Source organism: Rhinoderma darwinii, chromosome 5 (assembly GCF_050947455.1).
Source record: "Rhinoderma darwinii isolate aRhiDar2 chromosome 5, aRhiDar2.hap1, whole genome shotgun sequence".
Lineage (NCBI taxonomy): Eukaryota > Metazoa > Chordata > Amphibia > Anura > Rhinodermatidae > Rhinoderma > Rhinoderma darwinii.
The window spans coordinates 104,461,531-104,487,284 of NC_134691.1; the positions used below are offsets into that span (position 1 = coordinate 104,461,531).

The following is a 25,754-nucleotide window of genomic DNA, read 5'->3' on the forward strand; positions in this document are numbered from 1 at the left end:
CTTTATATTAAGACCAGCATATGAAACACAAGTCTTAATACATTTCCCCCAATGCCTCCTGCTTTTGCATTTTATAATAATTGGCAGTACTGTACTTTCATTTTCTCAGTCTGAAGGGCCCTACACTATGGAATTTCTGCTTCGTATTACATTATTGTGTGTTTAAACTCTTAATTATTGTCCTACAGACACTGTACAAAACTCAGGTTAAAGAGCTTAAGGAAGAAGTTGAAGAGAAGACTAAGCTCAGCCAAGATCTGGATAAGAAATTACATGACCTTCACAATGAAAAGTATGTTTCTTCTTTATTTATTAGCATGATATGATACAATATGGAAATGAGTTTGTTGGTGATTGTCCTTTCTTGGTTTTTGCCTCTAAAAATTACAAACCATCTTGTTACAATGTGATTTGAAATTCACTCTAGGCCATATAAATCACGAGTGAATTCCCTCAGCGGGAATCCCACTATACACTCTGAACGCATTTGTGTACAGAGCCTAGGGCTACATTCACACGACGGTGAAAAAAATGGCCATTAGAGATCAAACTGTCACTAGTTTATTAATTCCTTATCTCCTAAATAATCTATTAGGTGCTATGATGCTGATAACCACAGTATAATATTTTTTTCAAAAACTTTGCAAATAAGTTATGAGCACTTTTCTAAATATGCCAATTTGGCTTTACTTGCCGAATGGGAGGTTACTCGTTCTTTTCATGCTTGGCGGTGTAATGTTTTCTGTATGACGCTGTCCAATCAGGCAGAGTCATACAGCTCTCCTCAGCCCAGCAACAAAGCATGATTATATAGTATACAACTTCCATTCCTGACTCTATTCAACTGGTGATGCCTCCAGTTACTGTTCTAGGTGGTCCACAGCCCGAGATATGGCTGTTTTAAGTGATTCTCCTTCCCTCCAGCCTCCGTCTCTCACACTGTGTGAAGCAGCTTCATGCTGATGGGACAGGTCAGAGACTGTGAGGTAGCTGCACCTCGTGGGAATCGCTGCTGTTGACACGCACTTGTCTAGTATAGCCTCATTTGCATATTTAGAAAAAAAAGCTCTTAACTTTGAAAATCTTTTTGGGACAGAGTTTTTACTAGCATTATCAGTGTGACAGCGCCTATTAAATTAGCTAGGAGATTAACCCGTTACTGACCGGCCCATAGTGTTTCTACATCGGTCACTAACGGGCCTTATTCCGATGCCATAGACTTTTTACGTCGTGGCATCGGAATAAGTAAACAGAGCAGGGAGCTGTCAAATCTCCCTGCTCTCAGCTGCCAGAGGTAGCTGAGGGCTGGGGCTGCCCCTGCTCTGCCGGGTGAGAGCGATATTAGTATCGATCTCGCCTGTTTAACCCCTCAGATGCGGTGCACAATAGCGTGCACCGCATCTGAGTGGTTTTGGAGAGAGGGAGGGAGCTCCCTCTCATCCAACTGACACCCGGCGATAAGATCGCCGAGTGTCTCTCTGATTGCAGCCGGGGGCCTAATAAAGGCCCCCAGGTCTGCCTGTGGTGACTGCCTGCTAGGTCATGCCTCTGGCATGACCTAGCAGATGCCTGTCCGTTTTACACGGACAGGCATAATACACTGCAATACAGAAGTATTGCAGTGTATTATAAATGCGATCAGACCATCGCATAGTGGGACTAGTAAAAAAGTGAAAAGAAAAAAAAATGAAAAACCCACTTTTTCCCCTTACAAATTTCTTTATTATTAACAAACAAAATAAAGTAAAAAAAGTTACACATATTTGGTATCACCGCGTCCGTAACGACCCCAACTATAAACTTATTACATCATTAAACCCGCACGGTGAACGTCGTAAAAAAAGAAAATAATAAAACATGCGAAAATTTATGTTTTCTTTGAATCCAGCCTTCAAAAAAATGTGATAAAAAGTGATCAAAAAGTCACATCTACTCCAAAATGGTACCGATAAAAACTACAAGTCGTCCTGCAAAAAAAGCCCTCCTACAATTGCATCGGCGAAAAAATAAAACCGTTACGGCTCTTCAAATATGGAGACACAAAAACAAATAATAAGCGTTTTTACTGTGTAAAAGTAGTAAAACATACAAAAACTATATAAATTTGGTATGGTTGCAATCGCAACAACCCACTGAATAAAGTTATTGTGTTATTTATACCACACGGTAAACGGCGTAAATTTAGGACGTAAAAGTGTGGCGAAATTTCAGATTTTTTTTCTATCCCCCCCCCCCCCCCAAAAAAGATAATAAAAGTTAATCAATAAATTCTATGTACCCCAAAATGGTGCTATTAAAAAATACAACTTGTCCCGCAGAAAACAAGACCTTATACAGCTATGTCGACGCAAAAATAAAAAGTGTATAGCTCTTTGAATGAGACGATGGAAAAACGTAAAAAATGGCTTGGTCATTAACGTCTAAAATAGGCTGGTCATTAAGGGGTTAAGCATTACTAAACTAGTGACAGATCCCCTTTAAAAACTGACCAATTGTCAGTTTTTCATGGCCGTTTTGCATCAGTGTCTCCAAATTTTCATCCATTTACAATCAGTCTGTCCGTTTTTAATGGCCGTTAAAAAAAAAAAAAAGGATGGATTTTCTTCGTCAGGGTTTTTTTTTTTATCTAAACCCCCTGAAAACGCCACAGTGCCCATGTTGACAGTGCCGCAATGCCTCTGTAGATAGTGCTATAGTGCCCACTGTAGAGAGTACCTACATAAATAATGTCAGTGCCCACTGTATATCGTACATACATAAATAATGGCAGTGCACACATAGTGCCACACACAGCGCCCACTGTAGATGCCACACACAGCGCCCACTGTAGATGCCACACACAGCGCCCACTGTAGATGCCACACACAGCGCCCACTGTAGATGCCACACACAGCGCCCACTGTAGGTGCCACACACAGCGCCCACTGTAGGTGCCACACACAGCGCCCACTGTAGGTGCCACACACAGCGCCCACTGTAGATGGTGCCACACACAGCGCCCACTGTAGATGGTGCCACACACAGCGCCCACTGTAGATGGTGCCACACACAGCGGCCACTGTAGATGGTGCCACACACAGCGGCCACTGTAGATACAGCCAGTGAAGTCAGGGGCTCCTTCTGGAGTGAAATCCTCAGCCGAGCGTTGCTGATGCTCTGACCAGGGATGCCAATCATTAAGGAGCCCCTGACATCACTGTCAATATATGTGCAGTGATGTCAGGGGCTTCTCCTGAAGCGGAATCCCCAGCCAGATCGGCCTCTACGAAAGGTGATCTGATGGGATGGGCCCAAGACATTGAGGGTATTCCAGTACTTTGCAATAATGCCTTTGCTCTGCCCTTGCCCCATTGTCAAAGATGATCGGCCTGATCATCTCCACCCCTTCATCTATTTTAATCTTGGATGTCAAGAGTTCATTCCTTATTTAGAAAGGGCAGATTGAAATTAAAATTTAATCGGGATACAAACTATCAAGGGAGAGAGCCCTCAGGTCATCTGCTTTGCGCACAAACTCCCTTCTAGATGAGCAGTTCCTTCGGAGTCTCTGATATTGTCCCCATGGAATCCCTATTTTTAAGGGGACCGGATGGTTACTGTCCCATCTCAGGAGGGAGTTTGTGGCCGTGGGTTTCCTGTAAACTTCGGTGTCTGGGGCACCTGTATTCCTGATGTTAATCCTAACATCCAGAAATGGCAACAATTTCTCCATTTCTGATGTGAATCTAAGGCCTATCACATTCTCATTGAGGCTATAAACAAACTGTTTAAATTCTTCCTTCGAGCCCCACCATATGACAAAAATATTGTCAATATATCGTGCCTATAATTCCACCTTTTCAATCAGTGGTAAAATCTTATCTCCAAAAACAATGGTCTCCTCCCACCAGCCCCGGAGCAAATTGGTGTACAGGGGTGGGGGGGGGGGTTAGCGCAATCTACACAGTGGGGTGTGTGTGACGCTACCCACAGAGGGGTGTGCAAGGACTTTGGCCAAGGCAGGAGTCCCCAGCCAGAGAATTTGTGATGCTCTGGCCGGAGACTCAATAGTCTGTGACATCAGGGGCTTCCCCGGGCTCAGTGCATAAAGTACCGTTGTGCCCTCGGATTCCTCTTGGCCAGGATCAGTTTTTACGATCACAAGGATTGATGCCTGAAAAATGGCCGTTATAAACTCATCCATGGAGTTCTATAGGTGTGTCGGGCTGTGAAAACGGCAAAAAATAGGACGTCCTATTTTTTTGAAGGCTAGTATTCACGGGCCGTTAAAAAAACAAACAAAAAAAAACCGTCCATCATATGCCTGTTTTTTACGGTCGTGTGAATGTAGCCATATGGGGTCCTTTTTAATGTGGAGAATATGTAAGTGTGCCTATTTTTCGTCACTTATAATATTCTATTACATATTTTTATAAAAATAATCAATTATTATCATGAAGTATGTGTGCTGGCAGTGACTAAGCTATAGCCATGATTTTACAGAGAAACTCTAGCTGCGCAGTTGGATCTGACTGTGACTAAAGCAGAATCAGAACAGCTGGCCAGGGCACTTCTGGAGGAGCAGTGCTTTGAATTGACCCAAGAGAACAAAAAGCTGTCGACGAGAACCAGAAAAGATGTTGTAGACAAAGATCATACTATACGCAAGGTAGAGTATTCTGTTTATTTGGAAGTCCGTAATGAATCCACTGGTTCGGTTCACAGGTCTTATATACTAAATGGGTGCGTGGTGCCAATGTTATATAACCCATAACAACTGGGTAACATCTGTCATGAGGTAACGAACTGAAATCTATGGGGTGTATCTTCATTAGATAGTCCACATTAAGACTAACATTTAAAAATTGCTACGTTACATTTTTAATATTACCTTACACAGTTTGCACTCTAATTGGAGATATATAGATAGATATTTATTTATTAATGCTCCTTACCGTCTTAAAACAAGGTTGGAAATAAACCTTGAATAGAACTGTAGTAAATTCAAGACCTACGGCATTTTATGAAAAATAAATACCCACGCTGCTTTAAAATAGGTCTGTACTATTCATTGTTTTTGCATTATCCAATGTTAATAGGTTTGAGTTTTGTTTTTTGTTTTTGGCTCCTAAAATTTCAAATGTTTAAAGGGAATGTGTTGCCAGCAAAACATGTTTTGTTTTTTTTTATTAAACATTTAGTGTGTAGGTGATTAAACATTGTTCAAATTTTTTTTATTTTTTTCACGAGTCAGGAAATATTATAAATTAGATTCTAATTTATAATATTTCCCATTGCTGGTCACTAGATGGAGCTATTCCCAAAATTGCAGCATTGCATGTGGTAAAGCAACCACATTGCTTTTTGCTGCAAAATTGGGGAAAAAGCACTCGCTCTAGTGAGCTCTGAGAATCCCCCCCTCCTTTATCCTGGCTAGTGCCGGGATAAACGAGGGGTTTGAACGGTCTAACCTCCTACACTGTGTGTCGCCATTTTTTGAGCTAACACAGTGTAGTAGGTTTACATACAGTAGTAAACACACACTGAAACACAAACATACATAGAAATCTCTTACCTGCTCCTGCCGCCGCGGCTCCCTCCGGCCCGTCTGCTGCCGCTGGTCCAAGTCCGGAAGCCGCGACCGGAAGTAGTAATCTTACTGTCCGGCCGCGACTTCCGGTCTACAGGAAAATGGCGCCGGACGGCGCGCATTTCAAATTGGACTGTGTGGGAGCGGCGCATGCGCAGTTCCCACACAGACGGCGTACACAGAAGTGGATGGGACGGGACCCGTTCGCAGTCCCTATGGGACTGTGGCTGCCGTATTCCATGTCTGTATGTGTCGTTAATCGACACATACAGAAATGGAAAAAAAAATGGCAGCCCCCATAGGGAAGAAAAAGTGTAAAAATAAGAAAAAGTAAAACACAAACACTCAAATAAATATAAACGTTTTTAATAAAGCACGAACATCTTTAACATATTAAAAAAAAATTTGTGATGACACTGTTCCTTTAATTAATTTCGACATTATTCTGGCAGCTGGAAGAAGCTAACCATACGTTAACCAAAGATGTTCAAGGAATAACCAAAGAAAATGCTGAGCTGAGTGAGAAGGTTAAGACACTGGAAGAAGGTATCTTTCCGTAATGATTTTAGATGGTTACGGTCTTGTCCACATATCATTGGCCTCCATTTCCTTTAGTATTTTAGGAGCAGTTTCACCGTTATTTATTTATAATTTCAACTTAATACAGCCCATGTTATCTGTATCACTCCAGCTAAAAAGAGCGTTACCGATCAGAGCACTCCGCCATGTCCTGGGCTTCTATACCTTGCACGTGCTAAATGTCAGACACGTCTTCATTGCTAAGCTGTCATGGATGCAGTCATGTCGTGCCTCTCAGCCGATTGGCCTTAGTGCACCAGTGATTTACATTCAGCACACCCTATATAGATAGATAGAGATATATATATATATATATAGGAGCCCTGACCAGTTTTACTTACTTCAACTTGTCCTCCAAGTTACTGGGGTCTTTTATCATGACAGATACACTTTAAGCTGACTCTACGTGGTATCCACATCTGCTGTTTGGGGTATAAAAAGGTTTGGGCATGGTGGTTTTTAACCCGCCCGATCCTTTGTATCCAAAGAACTTAAATGGCTCAACCGGTATCTGGAAGACCTCTTTCTTAAGTCGCAGGAGAGTACTTTTAGTTGACTGATATCCAGTTTATGGCCAGCCTCAGATATCTAGAACCCTCGATATTTGTAAGGAACAGACTGCTCCATACTCACTGTAATGATGTTCGCGCATATTGTGCCATAAAACATTAATTATATTTTTATATTATATTTTCGCAGACTTTAATTTGAAGCAAGAGGAAAATAGCAATTTGAAGATTACATATGAGAAGAATATAAATACTGAAAGAACACTCAAAACACAGGTAATTAGAATGATCCTCTAGGTTGTCTTTATACAGCTCATGTCCAGAAAACAACTTTTTATGGATGAACATTTATTTTTTGTGGATGAGTGTCTGTTTATTTTCTGCATTGTATAAGAATTTTTCAGGTAACTTTTATTTCTAATAGAAACAAATTAGATCCTATATGGACATAAGTAGGATGCTTAAGTTCTTAAATTGTCATGCTTATTTCATTACCGTGTTGTTTTAATTGTTTTTATTCTTACTTGTGTCTCTTGAATATGGACAAAGCCATATAATTGTCACTTATATCTAACAAACATCCAATGTGTTATGATGTTGATCTAGGCTGTGAACAAACTGGCTGAAATTATGAATAGGAAAGATTTCAAATTGGACAGGAAGAAAGCCAACACGCAAGATTTGAGGAAGAAAGAGAAGGAAAACCGTAAGCTGCAACTAGATCTTAACCAGGAGAAGGAAAAATACAACCAGATGGTCACCAAATTTCAGAAAGAGATGGATGATATGTTAATGGTAAGTACTGAGAGGAAATAATGATGAATTGTTTTCATAAGTGAATCTTCTGTACCCAATACGGAAGATAAACTGGTGGTCATCGCGCATAATTTTTTTGCATATTTGAATAGAACCATTAAAGTAATATTAGTCATTGACTTCCGTGTAATGGCAGCCAAAGAGTTAGTGTTAGTATAAGAACTGCAACTCGATACTTAACCAATTAAGGACGGAGACATTTTTATCTTTATTTTTCGTTTTTTCACTCCCCGCATTCCAAAAGCCATAACTAGTGTCTAATGGCACCGTTTAAAGTACCATATAATGTACTGTGAAACTGCAAAAAAAATAATCTGGGGGCTGAAATTGGAAAAAACTGCGATTCCTACTTTGTTTTTGTTATTACGGCTTTCACCATGCGGTAAAAAAGACAATCTAACGTTATTCTGTGGCTCAATACGATTACTGTGATATCAAATTTATATAGGTTTTTTTTTTTATATTTTACTACTTGAAAAAAAAAAAAAAAAAACTTTGTTAGAAAAAGAAATTGTTTTTATTTCACCACTTGGAGAGCCATAACTTTTTTATTTTTTGCGTTTTATTGGTACAATTTTTTGGTACATACAACTTTTTTTATCACTTTTTATTACTATTTTTTTAGAACCAAGTTGACCAAAAAACGGTGATTTTGGAGTTATACATTTTCTGTTTTCTTTTACAGCGTTCACCGTGCGAGTTAAATAATGGTTTATTGTAAAAGTTCCTACTTTTACGGACGCTGCGATACCATTTTTTTTTATTAGTATCTTTTACATTACTTTAGAGGAAAAATGGGAAACTTTTCTATATATATATATATATATATATATATATATATACACACACACCTTACGTTAAAAAAAATTTTTACACACTTTATTAGTCCCCCCCCTAGGGGACTTGAACCATCGATCGTTAGATCGCCGGTGCAATATTCTGCAATGCTAATGTATTGCAGTATATCGGCATTTTTACAGGCTTCCCTTAATCCCTGCCAGAGACACGGCTTAACAGAGGCAGACAAAAGGCAGCCCTGGGGCCTTCATTAGGCCCCTGGGCTGCCATGACAACCATTGGCACTCCCTAATCACTTTGTGGGGTCGCTGATGAGCTGTCGGGGGGCAGCCCCCTCTTTTCAACGCCTCAGATGCTGAGGTCGCGATTGACTGCAGCGTTTGACTGGTTAAACTGCCAGGAACAGCGCGATCGCCGTTCCTGGCCGTTAGTCCCGGGTGTCAGCTGTAAAACATCTGACACCCGCAGCCTATGGAGCACCCTCCGCCTGTGTGTGTGCTCCGTACTTCCCTATAACATTTCACTTATATGTACCAGGCCGTGCGTCAAGGGGTTAATATCCATGTCTGCAATAAAGACTGTTAAAAAGGACAGGTCTGCTCTCTTTACATGTCTGTTTTAGTGAATACTTGTGTTTCTCTTCTAATAAAGAAAAGGCTCTCGAACTCTGCGTTGTGCCTGTTCCTCGGTTATTCCTCCTAGAAAATGATGAATATATTGACAACTGGGTGTCACCATTCCCTGTGTTTCCACGTAGTCTGAGACTGTGAGCACTGATTGGACAGTGTGAAACTGTGGACACACCCCAAATTAGTAACAACCAGTTAATGTATTCATAAATTTGTACAAGGAATAACTGGATCGGTATAACACAGATTTCTAAGAAAAGATGCTGCAGAATGGTTATTTTATGGGGAATACAAGTATTTACTAAATTAGACATGTCAGGAGAGGTGGCTTTTAAACATCATCAATAGAGGGAGGCTTAGGCTTATGAAGGTCTTTGCTACGGTTTTGGGCTGATTTTAGCTTTTCTTGTGTGTATGAAGTAAATAAAAAAAAAAAGATGCTTTATCATATATATATATTTTTTTAAAATAAAAGCAATTAACTGAAGAAGGCAACACCAGGAACGAACTACAGATGCAGCTGGCCAGTAAAGAAAGTGACATTGAACAGCTGCGTGGCAGGTTGTCAGAGTTGCAGTTGCGTATGGACTCTACAAGTGTTGCCAGTCTACAGCCAGATGAAGCAGATGGAACGATAGGTGGTAAGTTTCCGAGAACTTTAGAAACTTCATATCAGCCTGTTTATGGTGACAATGATTCTAGGAGGGGAATTTATTCGAAAGCGCGCTGTAGTAAGATTAACCGAATATATTAAGAGGCGCATGCCTCTTTAAAATAAATGTTGCGTATCTCTCGCATTCCATGCGCCAGAAAGTCAAATCTATGCCGGGTATGAGCTGGCGTAGATTTGCGTTATAATTCACGCCAACTTCTAATGCAACTTAAAGTAAATTTGTCAGGCCGTCTTTGTCAGGCATCTTCTTTGCTTAGCCCCATCCTCTTTGCAAACACCCCACCAACTTTTAAAAAAGTGCCGTGTGGTGTAAAAACTGAAAGTCGCTAATTTTTCTTGCCCAAAATGTGACTTTTCTACGCCAGTTACTGGAATAGTGTTTTAACCACCCCCTAATTGTGTATGACGTTTTTAAAGGGTAACTAAACATTCAACAAACTTCTGACGTGTCATAGTGACATGTCAGAAGTTTTGATTGTTGAGGGTCCGAGCACTGAGACCCCACCAATCGCTAAAACGAAGCAGAAGAAGCAGTCATGTGAGCGCTGAGCCTCTTTGTTTCTGTTTGTCTTTTTCCGGAAAGCCAATATAGCAGAGTACGGGCTCATAGACTTTCTATTGAGCCCGTACACCGCTACATCGATTTCTGGAGAAAGCCGAACAGAGATGAAGAGGCTCAGCGCTCACATGACTGCTTCTTCTGCTTCGTTTTAGCGATCGGTGCTCGAACCCCCACCAATCAACACTTCTGACATGTCACTATGATATGTCAGAAGTAAGTTGACTTTTTAGTTACCATTTAAAGAGGCTCTGTCACCAGATTTTGCAACCCCTATCTGCTATTGCAGCAGATCGGCGCTGCAATGTAGATTACAGTAACGTTTTTATTTTTAAAAAACAAGCATTTTTGGCCAAGTTATGACCATTTTTGTAGTTATGCAAATGAGGCTTTCAAAAGTCCAAGTGGGTGTATTTAAAAGTAAAAGTCCAAGTGGGCGTGTATTAGGTGCGTACATCGGGGCGTTTTTACTACTTTTACTAGCTGGGCGTTCTGACGAGAAGTATCATCCACTTCTCTTCAGAACGCCCAGCTTCTGGCAGTGCAGATCTGTGACGTCACTCACAGGTCCTGCATCGTGTCAGACGAGCGAGGACACATCGGCACCAGAGGCTTCAGTTGATTCTGCAGCAGCATCGGCGTTTGCAGGTAAGTCGATGTAGCTACTTACCTGCAAACGCTGATGCTGCTGCAGAATCCACTGTAGCCTCTGGTGCCGATGTGTCCTCGCTCGTCCGACACGATGCAGGACCTGGGGCAGGAAGTGAGTGACGTCACAGCGTGATCTCTCGAACACGGCTGTGTCTGCACTGCCAGAAGCTGGGCGTTCTGAAGAGAAGTGGATGATACTTCTCGTCAGAACGCCCAGCTAGTAAAAGTAGTAAAAACGCCCCGATGTACGCACATAATACACGCCCACTTGGACTTTTACTTTTAAACACACCCACTTGGACTTTTGCAAGCCTCATTTGCATAACTACAAAAATGGTCATAACTTGGCCAAAAATGCTAGTTTTTAAAAAATAAAAACGTTACTGTAATCTACATTGCAGCGCCTATCTGCTGCAATAGGAGATAGGGGTTGCAAAATCTGGTGACAGAGCCTCTTTAAGTACATGGCCATATAATGACTTTTAAAAGCACCTGCAGACCATAATCCAGTGATGGCTGTTAGTCTACCCTGTTAGCAAACAACTTTAAGCCTTTGTCCATACAGGGGTGTATAGGTGCGTTTTGTCTTACTAAAACCAGGGCAGAAGAAACGTTTAAAGGAAAGTCTCTCGTTTTTGGATCTATTCCCAGTTTAGCGTGAAAATATACTGCACCGAATCTGCACTGTGTGCACAAGCTTTTAAGATTTAGTTTGATATTAAAACTGTTTACCTAAATTTCTTTAAGAAAATATTTAATACAAATACTATATATTATAACAGAGGGGGGTCACTGGAACAAAACTAATATTTAACATACACTGCGTGCAAATTTAAAGGAAGTTTCTACTTTTGAGTATATTACTTCACACTTTAAGTAGATTTGACAGTGAAAATGTAGAGGAACTTTGCAAATACTTTGCTCTTTGTATTTTCCACAAATGTATCTGGATTCTGGGAGTGTCTAGTTACTAGAGAGCAGTGCATTGTGGGATCCCAGATGGTAGCACAGATTTCAGGTATAGGGTCACTATAGAGAATGAAGCTAAACCAATGTCTGTTTGCGAAGACAGATTTTTGAACGCATCATGGGTGAAACCTTTTTGTTTAAACTGAGGTTCAGGAACAGAGTGGTGTTATGCTTTAGAGAAGACCTGTGAGGAAGAGCAAAACATTACTCAGAAGAGACGTAGGGAAAGCATATTATTGAATACACTTTGTTAAAAGGAACGCTTTTTACTGGTAATTTTGCCTACTTTAAGTTCTCCTAATAGACCCTGTTATATATTGAAGTCCTATTTTACATCTGCTATGTGGGAGAAGGCTGAGGGGCAAGGATATATACTTTTGTTTAAATGCATGTCGCAGTTAGCGTTTAAGGCATGGGCAGACATTTATGTTTGTGCCCGCTTTTTTTTTTTGGGGGGTGGAAGCTGAGATACTGCAAGTAATTGCTTACAATTGGTGGATAATTGAAGTGGATGATTTTTCAGTCGTTGAGGGGCTGATGACATAGCATGGGTAAGGGAAAACTAAATGCTCTCAACTATGCAATTGGTGAGGTATAGTTAGTGATGTGTTTTTCTAGTCAAAGCATTCACTGGGGGACACAGTACCATGGGTATAGGCTGCTGTAACTAGGAGTATGTGGATCCGCCCAGTGGGCTATACCTTCTGTTGAGCACTCAGTTCCTCCGTTTTTAGCCTAGTGTGTGTAGGAAGCAGACATGTCCTGCACTGCAGGCAGCTCTGCTAGATTTTTTTGGGGGATTTATTTATTAATTTTCTCTTTCGGGTGCAGAGTGTGGGTCCCTTATGTTTTCCACTTAGTGAACCTCCTGCGTGCGCTGAGTGGAATGGAATTGTTTCAGTGGATGGCTGACATTTTGGCAGATGCTTTTTCCCACTGATCCTCGGTGAATTCCCACTTTACTGCCACAACGTTGTCAAAGGCGCCGCCCAGTTCCCTCAGCCAGAAGACAAAGGTGGTTTTGTTCATTTCGGAACTTGACTCCATGTCCGAGGCAAAACTCACATGACTCCTGCCACTTCCGGACGCAGAGGTCCTCCTTACGGTCTCGAAAGCCCTCACAGCCCCCGCAACAGAGCCGCCAGACATGCTTCGGCCCATCGGGCTTTCACAGCCTAAAGGTTTGCCCTCACACTAGCTGCTACCCTGGGTGGGAGACGTCTGCTCTAATTCCTGGAGATATGGCCCAAAACCGTCGAAGAAGCCTGGGTGTGGGAGGTTGTGTCAACAGGCTACAAGATAGTTGTTTTTTTTTCTCGCTCTCCCGGGTGGTTTTTCCTGTTGACACCCCCTCCGTGCCCTTCAAGGGCCCACATTTTTCAAGCCATTCAAAGCCTCCTCCAAGAATGAGTAACTATTCCAGTGCCAACGCTAGAACTGTTCAAGGGGATTTATTCAAATCTCTTCATGGTACCCAAGGACGGATCCCTTCGGGCCATTTTGGATCTGAAACGTCTCAACCGACATGTGAAGATCTGACTGTTTTGCATTGAGTCCCTGCGTTGGGTGGTGGCTTCATCGGTGGTGGACGAGTTCCTTACCTCAATAGACATCAGGGATGCCTATATTAACGTTCTCATTGCTCGAGTACATCAGCGTTTCCTGTTCTTCGCGGTGGGTTCTGGGCACTTCCAGTTTGTGGCTCTTCCTTCCGGGCCGGCCACAGCTCGAAGGGTCTTCACCAAGGTCATGAGCCAATGGCTCTCCTTGGATCCAGAGGGATAGCAGTTACCCCATACTTAGATGACCTTCAGGTGAAGGCACCTTCCAAACCGCACAATTCGGACAGTCTCAACATTACCCTGGATTGTCTTCACATATTCAGATGGCTGATCAGCAGCGCCAAGTCCTCTTTCACTCCTCAGAGAATGGAGTTTCTAGGGATGGTCCTGGATACACAGGAAGCCAGGATATTCTTACCCAAGGAAAAGATCACCACGCTCAGACAGGGAGTGACTTTACTCCACAGAAATGTTCCTTGTTCCATTCGCTTTTGCATAAAAGTCCTCGTGACGATTGTCTCAACCTTCGAGGCAGTCCCAACAGTTTCACTCCTGATCTCTACCGCTGGCAATCCTATCATGTTGGGACAAGTCTCTCAGGACTCCTTGGATCTGGTGATCTGTCTGCCTCCTTCAGTCAAGAAGGAACTGCTGTGGTGGATGTTTTCCCCCAACGTTTCTCATCAAAAGCACTTCACAACTCTCCACTGGCAGGTCATCTCAACAGACGCCTGTCCGGCTGGGGGGTGGTCTTCGGCCGTCTCACAGTCTAGGGCACCTGGTCCGGCCCAGAAGCTCCGCTCCAGATCAACATCTTGGAGCTGAGGGTCATGTGGGCGGAACAAAACGTCCCCGCAAACTCAGGAGTGCACATCCCAGGAATGGACAACTGGGGGACAGATTACCTGAGCCGGAAACGTCTGGACCCTGGAGAATGGTCTCTTCGTCCAAAAATATTTCAATGCATTTGCATTCGGTGGGGCTTTTCAAAAGTGGATCACTTCACTTCTCACCTCAACCAGAAGTGTCTGGACTACGTCACCAGAACCAGGGATTCCAGAGTCATAGGAGCCAACGCCCTAGTTCTTCCCTGGTGGTCTTTCAGTGTCCTTTGTCTCTTTCCACCTCTTTCGCTCCTGCCTCGAATGCTGTAGAAAGTCAAGGATGAAGGAATTCCAGCCATTCTGGTGGCCCCAGGTTTGCCTCGCAGAGCTTGTTACGCGGATCTCATGTCCTTGTTGGCAGACGTCCCGTGGCTGCTTCCTAAGTGGCACGACCTCCTTTCCAAAGGTCCGACGTTCCACCCTGCTTTACCTCGGCTGCATTTGACGGCTTGGCTCTTGGGACCGCGGTTCTAAAGTTCAGAGGTTTCTCTGATCCGGTCTTGCAGACCATGATTAAGGCCCGTAAGACTCAATCCGACAGGATTTACTATCGTACCTGGTTGGCTTATTTTAGGTGGTGTGAATCTCATCAGTTCCACTCCCTCCATTTTTCCATCCCGCGTATTCTGGCTTTCATCCTGGTGGGTTTGGATCAGGATCTCAGGTTGGCTACCCTAAAGGGTCAAGTCTCAGCCCTATCCCTTTCCAGCGCACTTTGGCTTTCCGCACTCCAATTAAGACTTTCTTGTAGGGAGTCACACACTGTTTTGTTTTTATTCCAAAAAGTAATATCTACTGTAAATACAAAACCACTTGTACAACATGTTTCAAACCATGCCTTACTATAAGTGCGAAATATGGAAAAGGTACATACTTATTTTGCTTTATATGCAAAACTACGAGTACCGAACCGAATTTTCGGACATTATGTGCTTATGATACAGTAAGACATAAAATCTCTTATTATATTTCCCTTAACACCCTAACCCAACCCCATAAGAGGGCGACAAGACAGAAGATAAAAAGTTTTGATATTTATTTTTCTCTCTCTTTTTCTCTCTTTCTAACTATGCCAACACTCATTAAGATTTCTAATTTCCCTACCAGGGTACTTCACTGTCCTCCTCTTTACCGGTCTCCTCTGGAGCATTGGGATCTTAATCTGATCCTCGACACTCTCCAGGCTGCCCCTTTTGAACCCTTGCTGGTAGTTTTTCTGAGGGTCTTATCCTTGAAGGTGGTTTTCCGTGTGGTGATCACCCCTATCCGGAAAGTTTCTAAGCTGGCAGCCTTGTTCTGCAAACCTCCGCTTACTGTGTTCTTCCACCTTAATGAAGACATTGTCCTTCCCTCGTTTTGTCTAAAGCTGCCTCATTTGAGGGAACGTGCCTTACACTGTCTGGATGTTGTTCGAGCCCTTCGGGTCTACTTTGCAGCCAGAGAGTCCTTCCAGAAGATGGACTCTCTTTTTGTTGTACCTAAGGGTCCTCGTAAGGGAGACATGGCTTCAAAAGACACCATTTCCAGCTGAATCAGTTTGGCTATCAAAAGGGTCTACTCTGCTAAGGGTAAGTATCCTCCCTTTCGGGTCACTGCTCACTCTACTAGGGCTGTTGGGGCCTCCTGGGCAATGCTGCTTCTGGCCTCCAAGGGGCCTTTGTTTCCTTTTTTGCTAATCAGTTGGTTGCGCCTTGAAACTACCATGGGTATCATTTTTGGCCATTTATTTATTTATTTTTTAATTTTTTTTTTGCTTTTCTTCTTTTTTTTTTTTTTTTTTTTTTTTTTTTTTTTTTTTGTATTGTGGAATCCTGCATATTGACCTTAACTGAGGCAAGTGAGACCTGCAGTTCTTTAGATGTTCATCTGGGTTCTTTTTTTTACCTGAGTTTTGGCTGAGACGTCGATGCACTCTTAGTGAAATTTTGGTGGAAAGGATCACCACTGTTTAAAGTTTTCTCTATTTGTGGACAATGGCTATCACTGTGGTTTGTTGGAGTCGCCTTAGCAACAGCTTTGTAACCCTTTCCAGACTGGTAGATTTCAATTACTTTGTTTGGCTCTGTATTTGGATCTCTTCAGCATGTGGCATCTTGTGCTGCTTTTTTGAGACCTTTTAGCCTTGCTTCCCATAGGCAGACAAATTCTATTTAGGTGATGTTTATATTTAACAGGTCTCGCAGTAATCCTGTCTGGGTGTGACTAGCGAACTTTAACCCAATTGTCAATTGCATTTGGTTAACTGGTTGATTTAGAAGCAAGGGGGGCAATTAATTTTTCACATATAGCCAGGTAGGGCTGAGCAGCGTTTTTCCTTCAATAAATGAAATTATTTGAAAACTGCATTTTGGATTTTCTCTGTCTAATATTAAAAGTAGTTTGAAAAGAAAAAAAATGCATATTTGTCTCACTTGAATGTTTCAGATCATCAAAGTACATGCAGGATTTTTCCTGTAATACATGGGGCTTTATTTTGTGCAATTTTTTGATTATTTTTTTTTGTGTTATCAGTGGAAAATGTTAATAAGGTCTGTTTTTTTTTTTTATTAGCATTTTTTAATTGTGTCCCCAGTTATGTTAGTCCTTTTCATATAGGGGATGTTCTATTTTAGTCAGGGTGGGTGACCGCAACGTACTTTGTTGTTTTGTCTTCATTTATTTTACACCTTGTGCCAGCCCCATATGGTCATAAGACTTTTGGGGGACATTTTTTACGTTTTAACAATTTAGTACATCGATTGTTTCCCCTGTAACTGGAGCTGACATGCACTGTAGAGCTAAACTGGATCTGCAAAGACCCAGCAGCTGGCGGTCAGATGTTAAACTGAACTGGATCTGTAAGTGCCATGTATTCAACAGTCAAAGGCAGAGACGGTAATGAACCTTCTCTGAGTCTGGTTGTCTGACAGCCGTTCCTCGGATCAGCAAGACATCTGAAGGCGAGTGCAGTTAAAAAATGTTGCTTTATGTTGATTGTACTTAAAGGGGTTGTCTCATCACAGACAACCCCTTTAATATTCAGAACGGAGACAGTTGATTTTGCCAGGGAAAGTTGCAGTTGACCGTTCACTTCCCCATAGACGGCCTGAGTCCAAAAGAGCCACTGTTTAACGGTTCTTTTCTCAGGCTCATAGGGAGGGCGTGCCATGGATCCCCATCTTTTGGTCTCCATATGGCATATGAGGAGGGTTTGTCCTGATGGGACCACCCCCTTTTAAGGTGAATGCATAAGCAAAGACATTTTAAATCTTAAGGGTTTTATGTTCGTTGCGTGATGTCCATTTACTTGTTATATTATCATTCCTAGTATGCCAAAATAATGTATTTCATTTTGCTAGCATTCAGTGCTGTTGGTGGATCATCATTTCGTAGGTGTGTGTGTGTCGTTGCAGTGTCTTTCTTGTACCTGGGTAACATATTAATGGGGATCAGCTTGTAGCAGAACTAGGCTTATTGTTAATAGTGAATGGCCCATATGCTTCGCTCTGGCCAACAAATGTCAAATGGTTTGAGTCTATTCTTCCCACTAAATGAAATGTTTGTCTCCTATTCTCCGTTTAGTCGAGTCTACCTGCATTCCTTATTTCTTTCTCTCCTATTCTTGTCTTCTGTGAGTAAATCGGAGCACACATCTGCCTGTTATTGGTGACCTCTTTTTCAGTTAGCTTGTTGCACTTTATCCTTCCAAATATGATTTCTTGTCATGGAGTCCTTGATAAAGCTGCCTTCATTTGTATTATATTTATTTTTTCTTTCTGTTTTGCATTCTGTTTCTGGTTTACATTTTTGTCTTGATGTAGTTAAACACTTTTTATGTTCAACTTGCATTTATTATTTTTTTGTGTTGTGGGCATGAAATGTTGACAGCTGAGAATTCCTTCTCTGCTTCCTTCTGTGCCATGCGTTTTCATTCTGCATGTTTCTGTCTATGTCTTGCATTGTGCTGTGACTTGCAGTTACATCAATACAAATGACTTAATTCCATGTTTGCCTCTTTTTTTTTTTTTTTTATAGAATCCGAATCAAGAATTGAGGGTTGGCTTTCCATTCCGAACAGAGGGAACATTAAAAGGCATGGTTGGAAGAAACAGGTATCTATGGTTATTAATTGCAGTGTGTAAATTATTATTTCTAAATTGTTCAACCAGCAGGGGGAAGCTGCGGACACTTCAACCTTTCCCCTGTTGTGTCTCAGTCCATCGGTGTACACATAATACATGACTGCATCAAGTCTTCCAGAGTAAGAGCTGCTTTATACAGTACTGTAGCATGAATTAGGGCCTGTTTACACCTGCGTCCGTGTTTCCGTTCTCCATCGGAGGAGCAGAACAATGAAAATACCTGAAGCACTGGTTCTGTTACATGACTAACAACATTAGTGCCCAACGGAACCCATAACTTAGATGTGATGGATAACAGGTGGATCCTGCGTGTCAGAGACATGCTGGGTCCCGCTGACACTGAACCTGTCACTGCCGCTGACCTGACGGATACAGGTTTCAGCGCTAGTTACAGATGCTCTGTATACAGGATACAAAGCAGCTGTGTCTCAAAAAGTAAAAATAATTTTTAATAAAAAGTAATTCAAAACTTGCACCGAACACACTGATACATATTTTTATTTAAAAGAAAAAAAAAAGTTTTCCAAGGCGTACATAGCCTTTAACGTATAGTTGTGATAGCAGTGGTTGAGCAGAAAGTATCACCGTTCTGATGGGCAGCTTATTTCACCATAACAGATGAGCCGATTTTGGTATATCAATTTCATTATTACGTCCGGGTGTAGGATCACCAATCATTTTAAGTTCTGATTTCTAGTTTTACACTACTCTTAATACTGTAAAATACTGTCAAATACTTGCATTATCTGAACATAAATGTCAAGTCAATTAATAAATTGAATATATTTTGATTGTGAAAATGTCTTCCATACAGTATGTTGTGGTTAGCAGTAAGAAGATACTCTTTTACAATGATGAGCAGAATAAAGAACAGTCCAACCCATCCATGGTTCTAGATATAGAGTAAGTATTTATTATAAGACTTTTCTTCTCCTTACCATTCGGTAATTATTGTTAGGTGTGTTTGACGGCTCCAATTCTAGTTTAGCCTATATAATGTCACAAAAACGAAACAATGTAGCCAACATGCCTAGAAATTTATCACTGCCGCTTCATGGATTATTTGTCATTTTTATTAATGGACCACTGGAAGAATTCACAATGGTGACTGAAGTGGTCTGACTAGTTTTGTGTATAGATATAGTTCTAAAAATATTTTTTCTGCTAGTAGATTTGATAATATAAACATCAATCAAATTTTATATATATTTTTATTTATTTAGTAAGCTTTTCCATGTCCGCCCTGTTACACAAGGAGATGTTTATCGAGCGAATACTGAAGAGATCCCGAAGATATTTCAGGTTAGTCTCATTTTTTTTTTTTGCCATCCAAATGTCATTGGAAAATAATACTAAACATTTTTAGAACTTTAACTTGTGTTTTTTTATAGATTTTTTTAATGCGTGCTAGTCCTGTTTCCATACGCACAAACGCAAACACCCAAACACTTGACACTTTACGCTTTCGACAGCTCAGTTGTTTAAGCTTTTCAGACCAAGAACAAGGTCAGCAGATCCATTTTATTATTAGACAGCTGGGGATTTAATAATGACCGCTCTACTTTACTTCTGGAGGCCTTTATAGGAAAGGATAGCAATACTATACACACACAGATAATGCTGTATATGCATCTCCCTGGTCTCCCGGGAATGGGGCTGTCACAAACACTTTTCTGACCATTAAAGGGGTTTTCCCACGAGAGACATTTATTACACATCCACAGGAAATGTCAGATAGATGCTGGTCCCACCTCCGGGACCTGCACCTATCTCCAGAACGGGGCCCCCTAAACCCCATTCAGCCGCTGTGTGTTGCGGCTGAATGAGGTGTGTTGCGGCCATGAAAAACGTTATATGGTCGTGAGCTACGTAAACAGTGTAACTCGCGGAGCTACGCTGTTTACATAACTCCAATAGTAGTGAATGCCAGTTACAGAAGCAGTGTAGCATGCAAGCTACGCTGTTTCCGTAACTACCATTAATTTCTATGATACTTACCTAAACAGCGTAGCTCCGCGAGTTACACTGTTTACGTAACTCACGACCTTATAAAGTTTTTCATGGTCGGAAAACACCTCATTCAGCCGCAACACACAGCGGCTGAACGGGGTTTAGGGGGCCCCGTTCTGGAGATAGGTGCAGGTCCCAGAAGTGGGACCAGCATCTATCTGACATTTATGACATCCTGCAGATGTGTCATAAATGGCTCTCGTGGGAAAACCCCTTTAAACTCCCATTGATTGCGGTGACTATAAAGTACACACACTTAGCTGCATGGTCTATTCAAATAATGCAGCAGCCTCTAATATTGTCCACCCCCCCCTTCCTCCACTTGTAATGTATTAAAAGTAAAAAAAAAAATGCTACGACAGTTTCAAAAAAAAACAAACACATTTCTCTTCTACAAAGATTTAATTTCCTTCTAACATGTCAGTAAATAATTAGGGTTATCTGGTTTCCTTATTTTGTGCAGTACTCCAAATATGTTAAGTATTTTTACTTAATACCAGTTCACATTATGTATTTTCCGTCCTGTCAGATACTTTATGCCAATGAAGGAGAATGCAGGAAAGATTTGGAATTGGATCCAGTGCAGCAAGTAGAGAAGACCAATTTCCTCAACCACAAAGGGCACGAGTTCATCCCTACTCTCTATCATTTCCCAGCAAATTGTGAATCTTGCTCCAAGCCTTTGTGGCATGTTTTTAAGCCACCTCCAGCACTGGAATGCAGAAGGTGCCATGTTAAGTGCCATAAGGACCACCTGGATAAAAAGGAGGAGCTCATCGCCCCTTGTAAAGGTCAGCACTATATACATAAACTTACACTTTATGGTCTTTCAATTATAACTTCTCTATCAGTCTCTTGAGTTTAAACCAGCATTTACATAACATTATTTTGGCATCACAGCGTATGGTAAAAAGTTTAGTTTGTACGGCCTCCTCTGACAGAAGTCATTACTAGAATGTGGATTGACAAAGATTGGCCTTAAGCTGGACATGCGCACAAGATAGAAGTTGGCTGGCCCTACCAATAATCTTGTGTCTGTACTCTCGACTCTACGTCGGCAGCATATGTGGGGGGGGGGTGGGGAGAGATGGAGCATGTCAAATTTTAGCGACTTCTTCCCATTTCCCCATTTAAATAGGCAGGCGTATGACCGGCTTTGATGTATATGGCCAGCTGAATTCTGCCTCAGTCTAATGTATAGTTTGTGTGTACGAAGGTCACTTGGCTGCAATGAAGGACAAGTCTTTAGTGTATAAGTAGGCATTGCGCAATGCTCAAACATACGGCTTAACCAGCATGAAGCGCAGAGAAAAGCAATTCCCTGGTCCTTTGTGTTCTTGCAATAAAACCCAGTTTTACAAATATTTTTATAGTTATAAAAAACGGAGTTATTTATGCTTCTATGTAAAAAAAACTTTGTTTTTCTATAATTGTTCCCCCTTCATTTCATAGTGAGTTATGATGTGACAAGTGCCAGAGACATGCTTTTGTTGGCATGCACTCAGGATGAACAGAAAAAATGGGTGTCTCATTTACTGAAGAAAATGCCCAAGACGCCACCTTCAAATTTTGTCCGTGTCTCCCCAAGGAGTATGTCTACTAGGTCAAACCAGTCCTTCCGGAAGCCCACAAAAACTGGTTCAGGAAAAGCCAGGTAAGAGTTCTTGTGACTGATGCTGTATAATGATGTGACATTTTATGCTGGACTGTGGTTCTCATTGTATATGGAGCTGTTTGTTACACCGACGTCTCCCGGTAGTGTTTGTTATGTTGAAGTTCTTGACGGACAGGCTACTTGGTTCCCAGAGCTGGACTTTTCTAGCCTCTCCTACCTAGTTACTGCTCCTGGAATGGAGTTGGATACATATTGTTAGAAATGTCTTCATAAAATCCATGTGATGTTATTTTATTTAATAGCCGATTTCTCTTCCAGCTAATCTTAGTTGGTCACGCTGCATTCATGAAGCTGGTCTTCCACATTACAGACGGTGCAAAGAAGCTGCTATATACATCAGCAACAGAATAACAGGCTTTCAGGGTGACTTTTATTTTTTTTCCTCTTCCCATTGCTAAAGCACAGAAAGCATGTACGAGAGTCTTTTATTGTGGGCTTGTCTAAAGATAGAATAAACAGATTATTACTATGTAATGCAAGTTGTTAAAGCTTAGCTATGTTTATTTTCCTATATATTTATAATCAAACCAATGTAAAGATATTCTTTGGATATCTATGAAAGCCTGTTGATTATGATGGAGAGCAGCTTATGCACCGATAAGGAGGGGAGCAACGACGCCATGCATGGATATCCGAGGAATATGTCTCAATGAGAACAGAAGTTCCTGTACGGTATCTCCATCTTCCTGAAGACTGCAAATTCTTCTTGCAAAAAGTGACCACTTGAACTCTAGTGCCTTCACTTTTCGGCTGTCGGCCGCCTTATGGCAAAAGCACTTGCGGAAGGACGAAGCCTGTTTTGTGCTTTGCATATATTATACAGCCGTTCATTAAAGTGAAAGGTCAACATATTTTTAACTATGCATTTTATTTGTTTTATTATTATGTTTTTGCCAAGCCATATTGAAATGTGTTTTAATACATAGAGGCATTAGAAACGAACAGTACAATCCAAGTTTTACGTGTGTTTTTGAGTACATAATTTTTGTTTATTTCGTATTGTTTTTGCCTTACAGTTTTTAAGAACGTTATTTGTTAACGGACATATAAAATATGTATGCACTGTGTGGACTTGTAAATTATTTGTTAGAACACTTTATTGGGTATTGCTTTTGGTTTTTCTTTTTTTAGTGCCTTATTTCATTTCTTTTACTGCCATGTTTTTTTGTGTTTTTTTTTAATACCCTCTCCAATTCACAGGTTTCATCAGTCTCCCATCACACCACTTTTAATGGAGGGAGATTGAAAGGCCATTTGTAAAAGGGTTTAAATACAAAAGTTGACTAAAGTCCATTTTACATTCCTAGTAAATCCACGATTTATAGGGTTTTTAATCTCTGATTGGCTCCATATTGGAGCAAATCAGTATTTAGCCAGTGACCAGCCAGTTATTTCACAGACCAACCAGGCTTTAGATTTTTTTTCAGGACTGTCTGGACACTGTTTATCACCAGTTCCCATAGCTGTCCTGCAGAAGACCTTAAAGGCCAAGCCTTGAGCTGGTATACAAGGAGTTTGGCTGGTTACATTGACGCGCCCATTCCTAACAATTACAGTCATGCAACAGTTATTGTGTGGAGGATTTTTTCTGCAATTCTTTCGTTTGATTTCATAGTTTAAGAAAGACATATCATGTGGTCTCTGAACAATCACTGAGCTAAACTACCTGCTATGGTTTGTGTTAATAAAATATGCTGAGCATACAAGCTTGAAAGCATTACAATAGAGTTTCACATTTTTATAAACTCTTGATAATATAGGGATTCTAATATAAATGTTCCTGCTTATTAGCAGAAACAAATTTAGGTATGGGCAATAATGGTTTATTTTAATTCGTACTTTTTTTTTTTTTTTTGTTACCAAATACCTCCTCAATAATTTATAATGGCTTTGCAGTTTTATTTCTTAAACAAAAATAGAAAAAAAAAAAAGCACTGGAACCATAGTTTGTCTGAAGGCAATTTGCATGTTACAAGTGGTATTGAAATCCGCACTGATAGATATGTAATAATAAACATATCTGTTATTAATATGCTAATGACTGTGTGATCATTTGAAAAGAAATAAAAATATTTATAGAACTTCTGTTTCCTATTCATTATTGCATGTGGAATATGTTTCTGCTCTTCTCTCCTTTCACCCAACTTCAGCGTTTCTTATCCCGGTCCAGAAGAGCAGCAGTGAGAGATTCATCTGGAAAAATTTAAAGCATTAAGGGAAGACTCCTTCTGGCAGTGGAAGTCCTTCCTTGGGTATGGCAGACAGGGGAGAGTCAGAACGTCATGTGCCTTACACACACGCACACACATTTTCCCCAAATCTTTTTGCAGTCCTTGCAAAGCTATTTTTTCCTGGTTTAGGTAAGGTTGGCTGCATCAGTCTGAATACTTGCATGGGTGTTTTTTCTTGGCCAAGTCCTTAACCCGTTAGTGACCGCCAATACGCCTTTTCACGTCGGCCACGAACGGGCTTTATTCTGATGCATAAGCCTTTTTACGGCACTGCATTAGGATAAATAAACAGAGCAGGGAGCTGTCAAATCTCCCTGCTCTCAGCTGCCAGAGGCAGCTGAGGGCTGGGGGCGTCCCTGCTCGAAGGTGTGAGATCGATATAAGTATCGATCTCACCCGTTTAACCCTTCAGATGCGGTGTTCAATAGCTTGCACCGCATTGGAGTTGTTTTGGAGAGTGGGCGCTCCTTCTCTCCCCCACCGACACCCGGCGATAAGATCGCCGAGTGTCTGTGTCTCCGATGGCAGCTGGGGGCCTAATAAAGGCCCCCAGGTCTGCCTGTAGTGAATGCCTGCTAGGTCATGCCAGAGGCATGTCCTAGCAGATGCCTGTCCGTTTTAAACGGACAGGCAGTAATACACTGCAATACAAAAGTATTGCAGTGTATTATAATAGCGATCGGAGAATCGCATATTAAAGTCCCCTAGTGGGACTAGTCAAAAAGTTTAATAAAGTTAATTTAAAAAAAATGAAAAACCCACTTTTTCCCCTTACAAACTGCTTTACTATTAAAAAAACAAAATAAAGTAAAGAAAGTTACGCATATTTGGTATCGCCGCGTCCGTAACGACCCCGACTATAAAGCTATTACATTATTTAACCAGCACGGTGAACGTCGTAAAAAAAAAATTAAAAACTATGGCAAAATTGCTGTTTTCTGTGAATCCTGACTTTAAAAAAATTAGATAAAAAGTGCTCAAAAAGTCGCACCTATTCCAAAATGGTACCAATAAAAACTACAAGTCTTCCCGCAAAAAAAAAGCCCTCATACAACTGCATCGGCGGAACAATAAAAAAGTTATGGCTCTTCAGATATGGAGACACAAAAACAAATAATTACTAATAATAATAAGTGTTATTTATACCACACGGTAAACGGCGTAGATTTAGGACGCGAAAGAGTGGCGAAATTTCAGTGTTTTTTCTATTCCCACCCCCAAAAAAAGTTAATAAAAGTTAATCAATAAATAATATATACCTCAAAATGGTGCTATTAAAAAATACAACTTGTCCCGCAAAAAACAAGACCTTATACAGCTATGTCGACGCAAAAATAAAAAAGTCATAGCTCTTGGAATGCGACGATGGAAAAACGTAAAAAATGGCTTGGTCATTAAGGTTTAAAATAGGCTGGTCATTAAGGGGTTAAAGGGGATCTGTCATGACAGACATTTATGGCATAAATGTTTGATCGCAGCGGGTTCCACCTCTTGGGCTGGGTTCACACGACCTATTTTC

General features: G+C 41.1%; 1 protein-coding gene across 2 annotated transcripts in view; it reads left to right on the forward strand.

Annotated features, from left to right (window-relative positions):
- ROCK1 (Rho associated coiled-coil containing protein kinase 1) overlaps positions 1-24,085 on the forward strand; it is a 196,074-nt gene extending 171,989 nt beyond the window's left edge. The window contains exons 22-33 of one of the 2 annotated variants that reach the window (XM_075826366.1): positions 189-292; positions 4,483-4,648; positions 6,022-6,115; positions 6,848-6,933; positions 7,264-7,452; positions 9,376-9,541; positions 18,213-18,289; positions 19,134-19,222; positions 19,543-19,621; positions 20,859-21,120; positions 21,782-21,983; positions 22,263-24,085. In XM_075826366.1, coding sequence (XP_075682481.1) covers positions 189-292; positions 4,483-4,648; positions 6,022-6,115; positions 6,848-6,933; positions 7,264-7,452; positions 9,376-9,541; positions 18,213-18,289; positions 19,134-19,222; positions 19,543-19,621; positions 20,859-21,120; positions 21,782-21,983; positions 22,263-22,266 — 1,518 coding nt within the window. In that variant the 3' untranslated portion in view covers positions 22,267-24,085. Of the gene's footprint in view, positions 1-188; positions 293-4,482; positions 4,649-6,021; positions 6,116-6,847; positions 6,934-7,263; positions 7,453-9,375; positions 9,542-17,759; positions 17,809-18,212; positions 18,290-19,133; positions 19,223-19,542; positions 19,622-20,858; positions 21,121-21,781; positions 21,984-22,262 lie in introns of those variants that run through there. The other variant, XR_012847639.1, reaches the window with a different exon arrangement.
- The last annotated feature ends 1,669 nt before the right edge of the window (positions 24,086-25,754 follow it).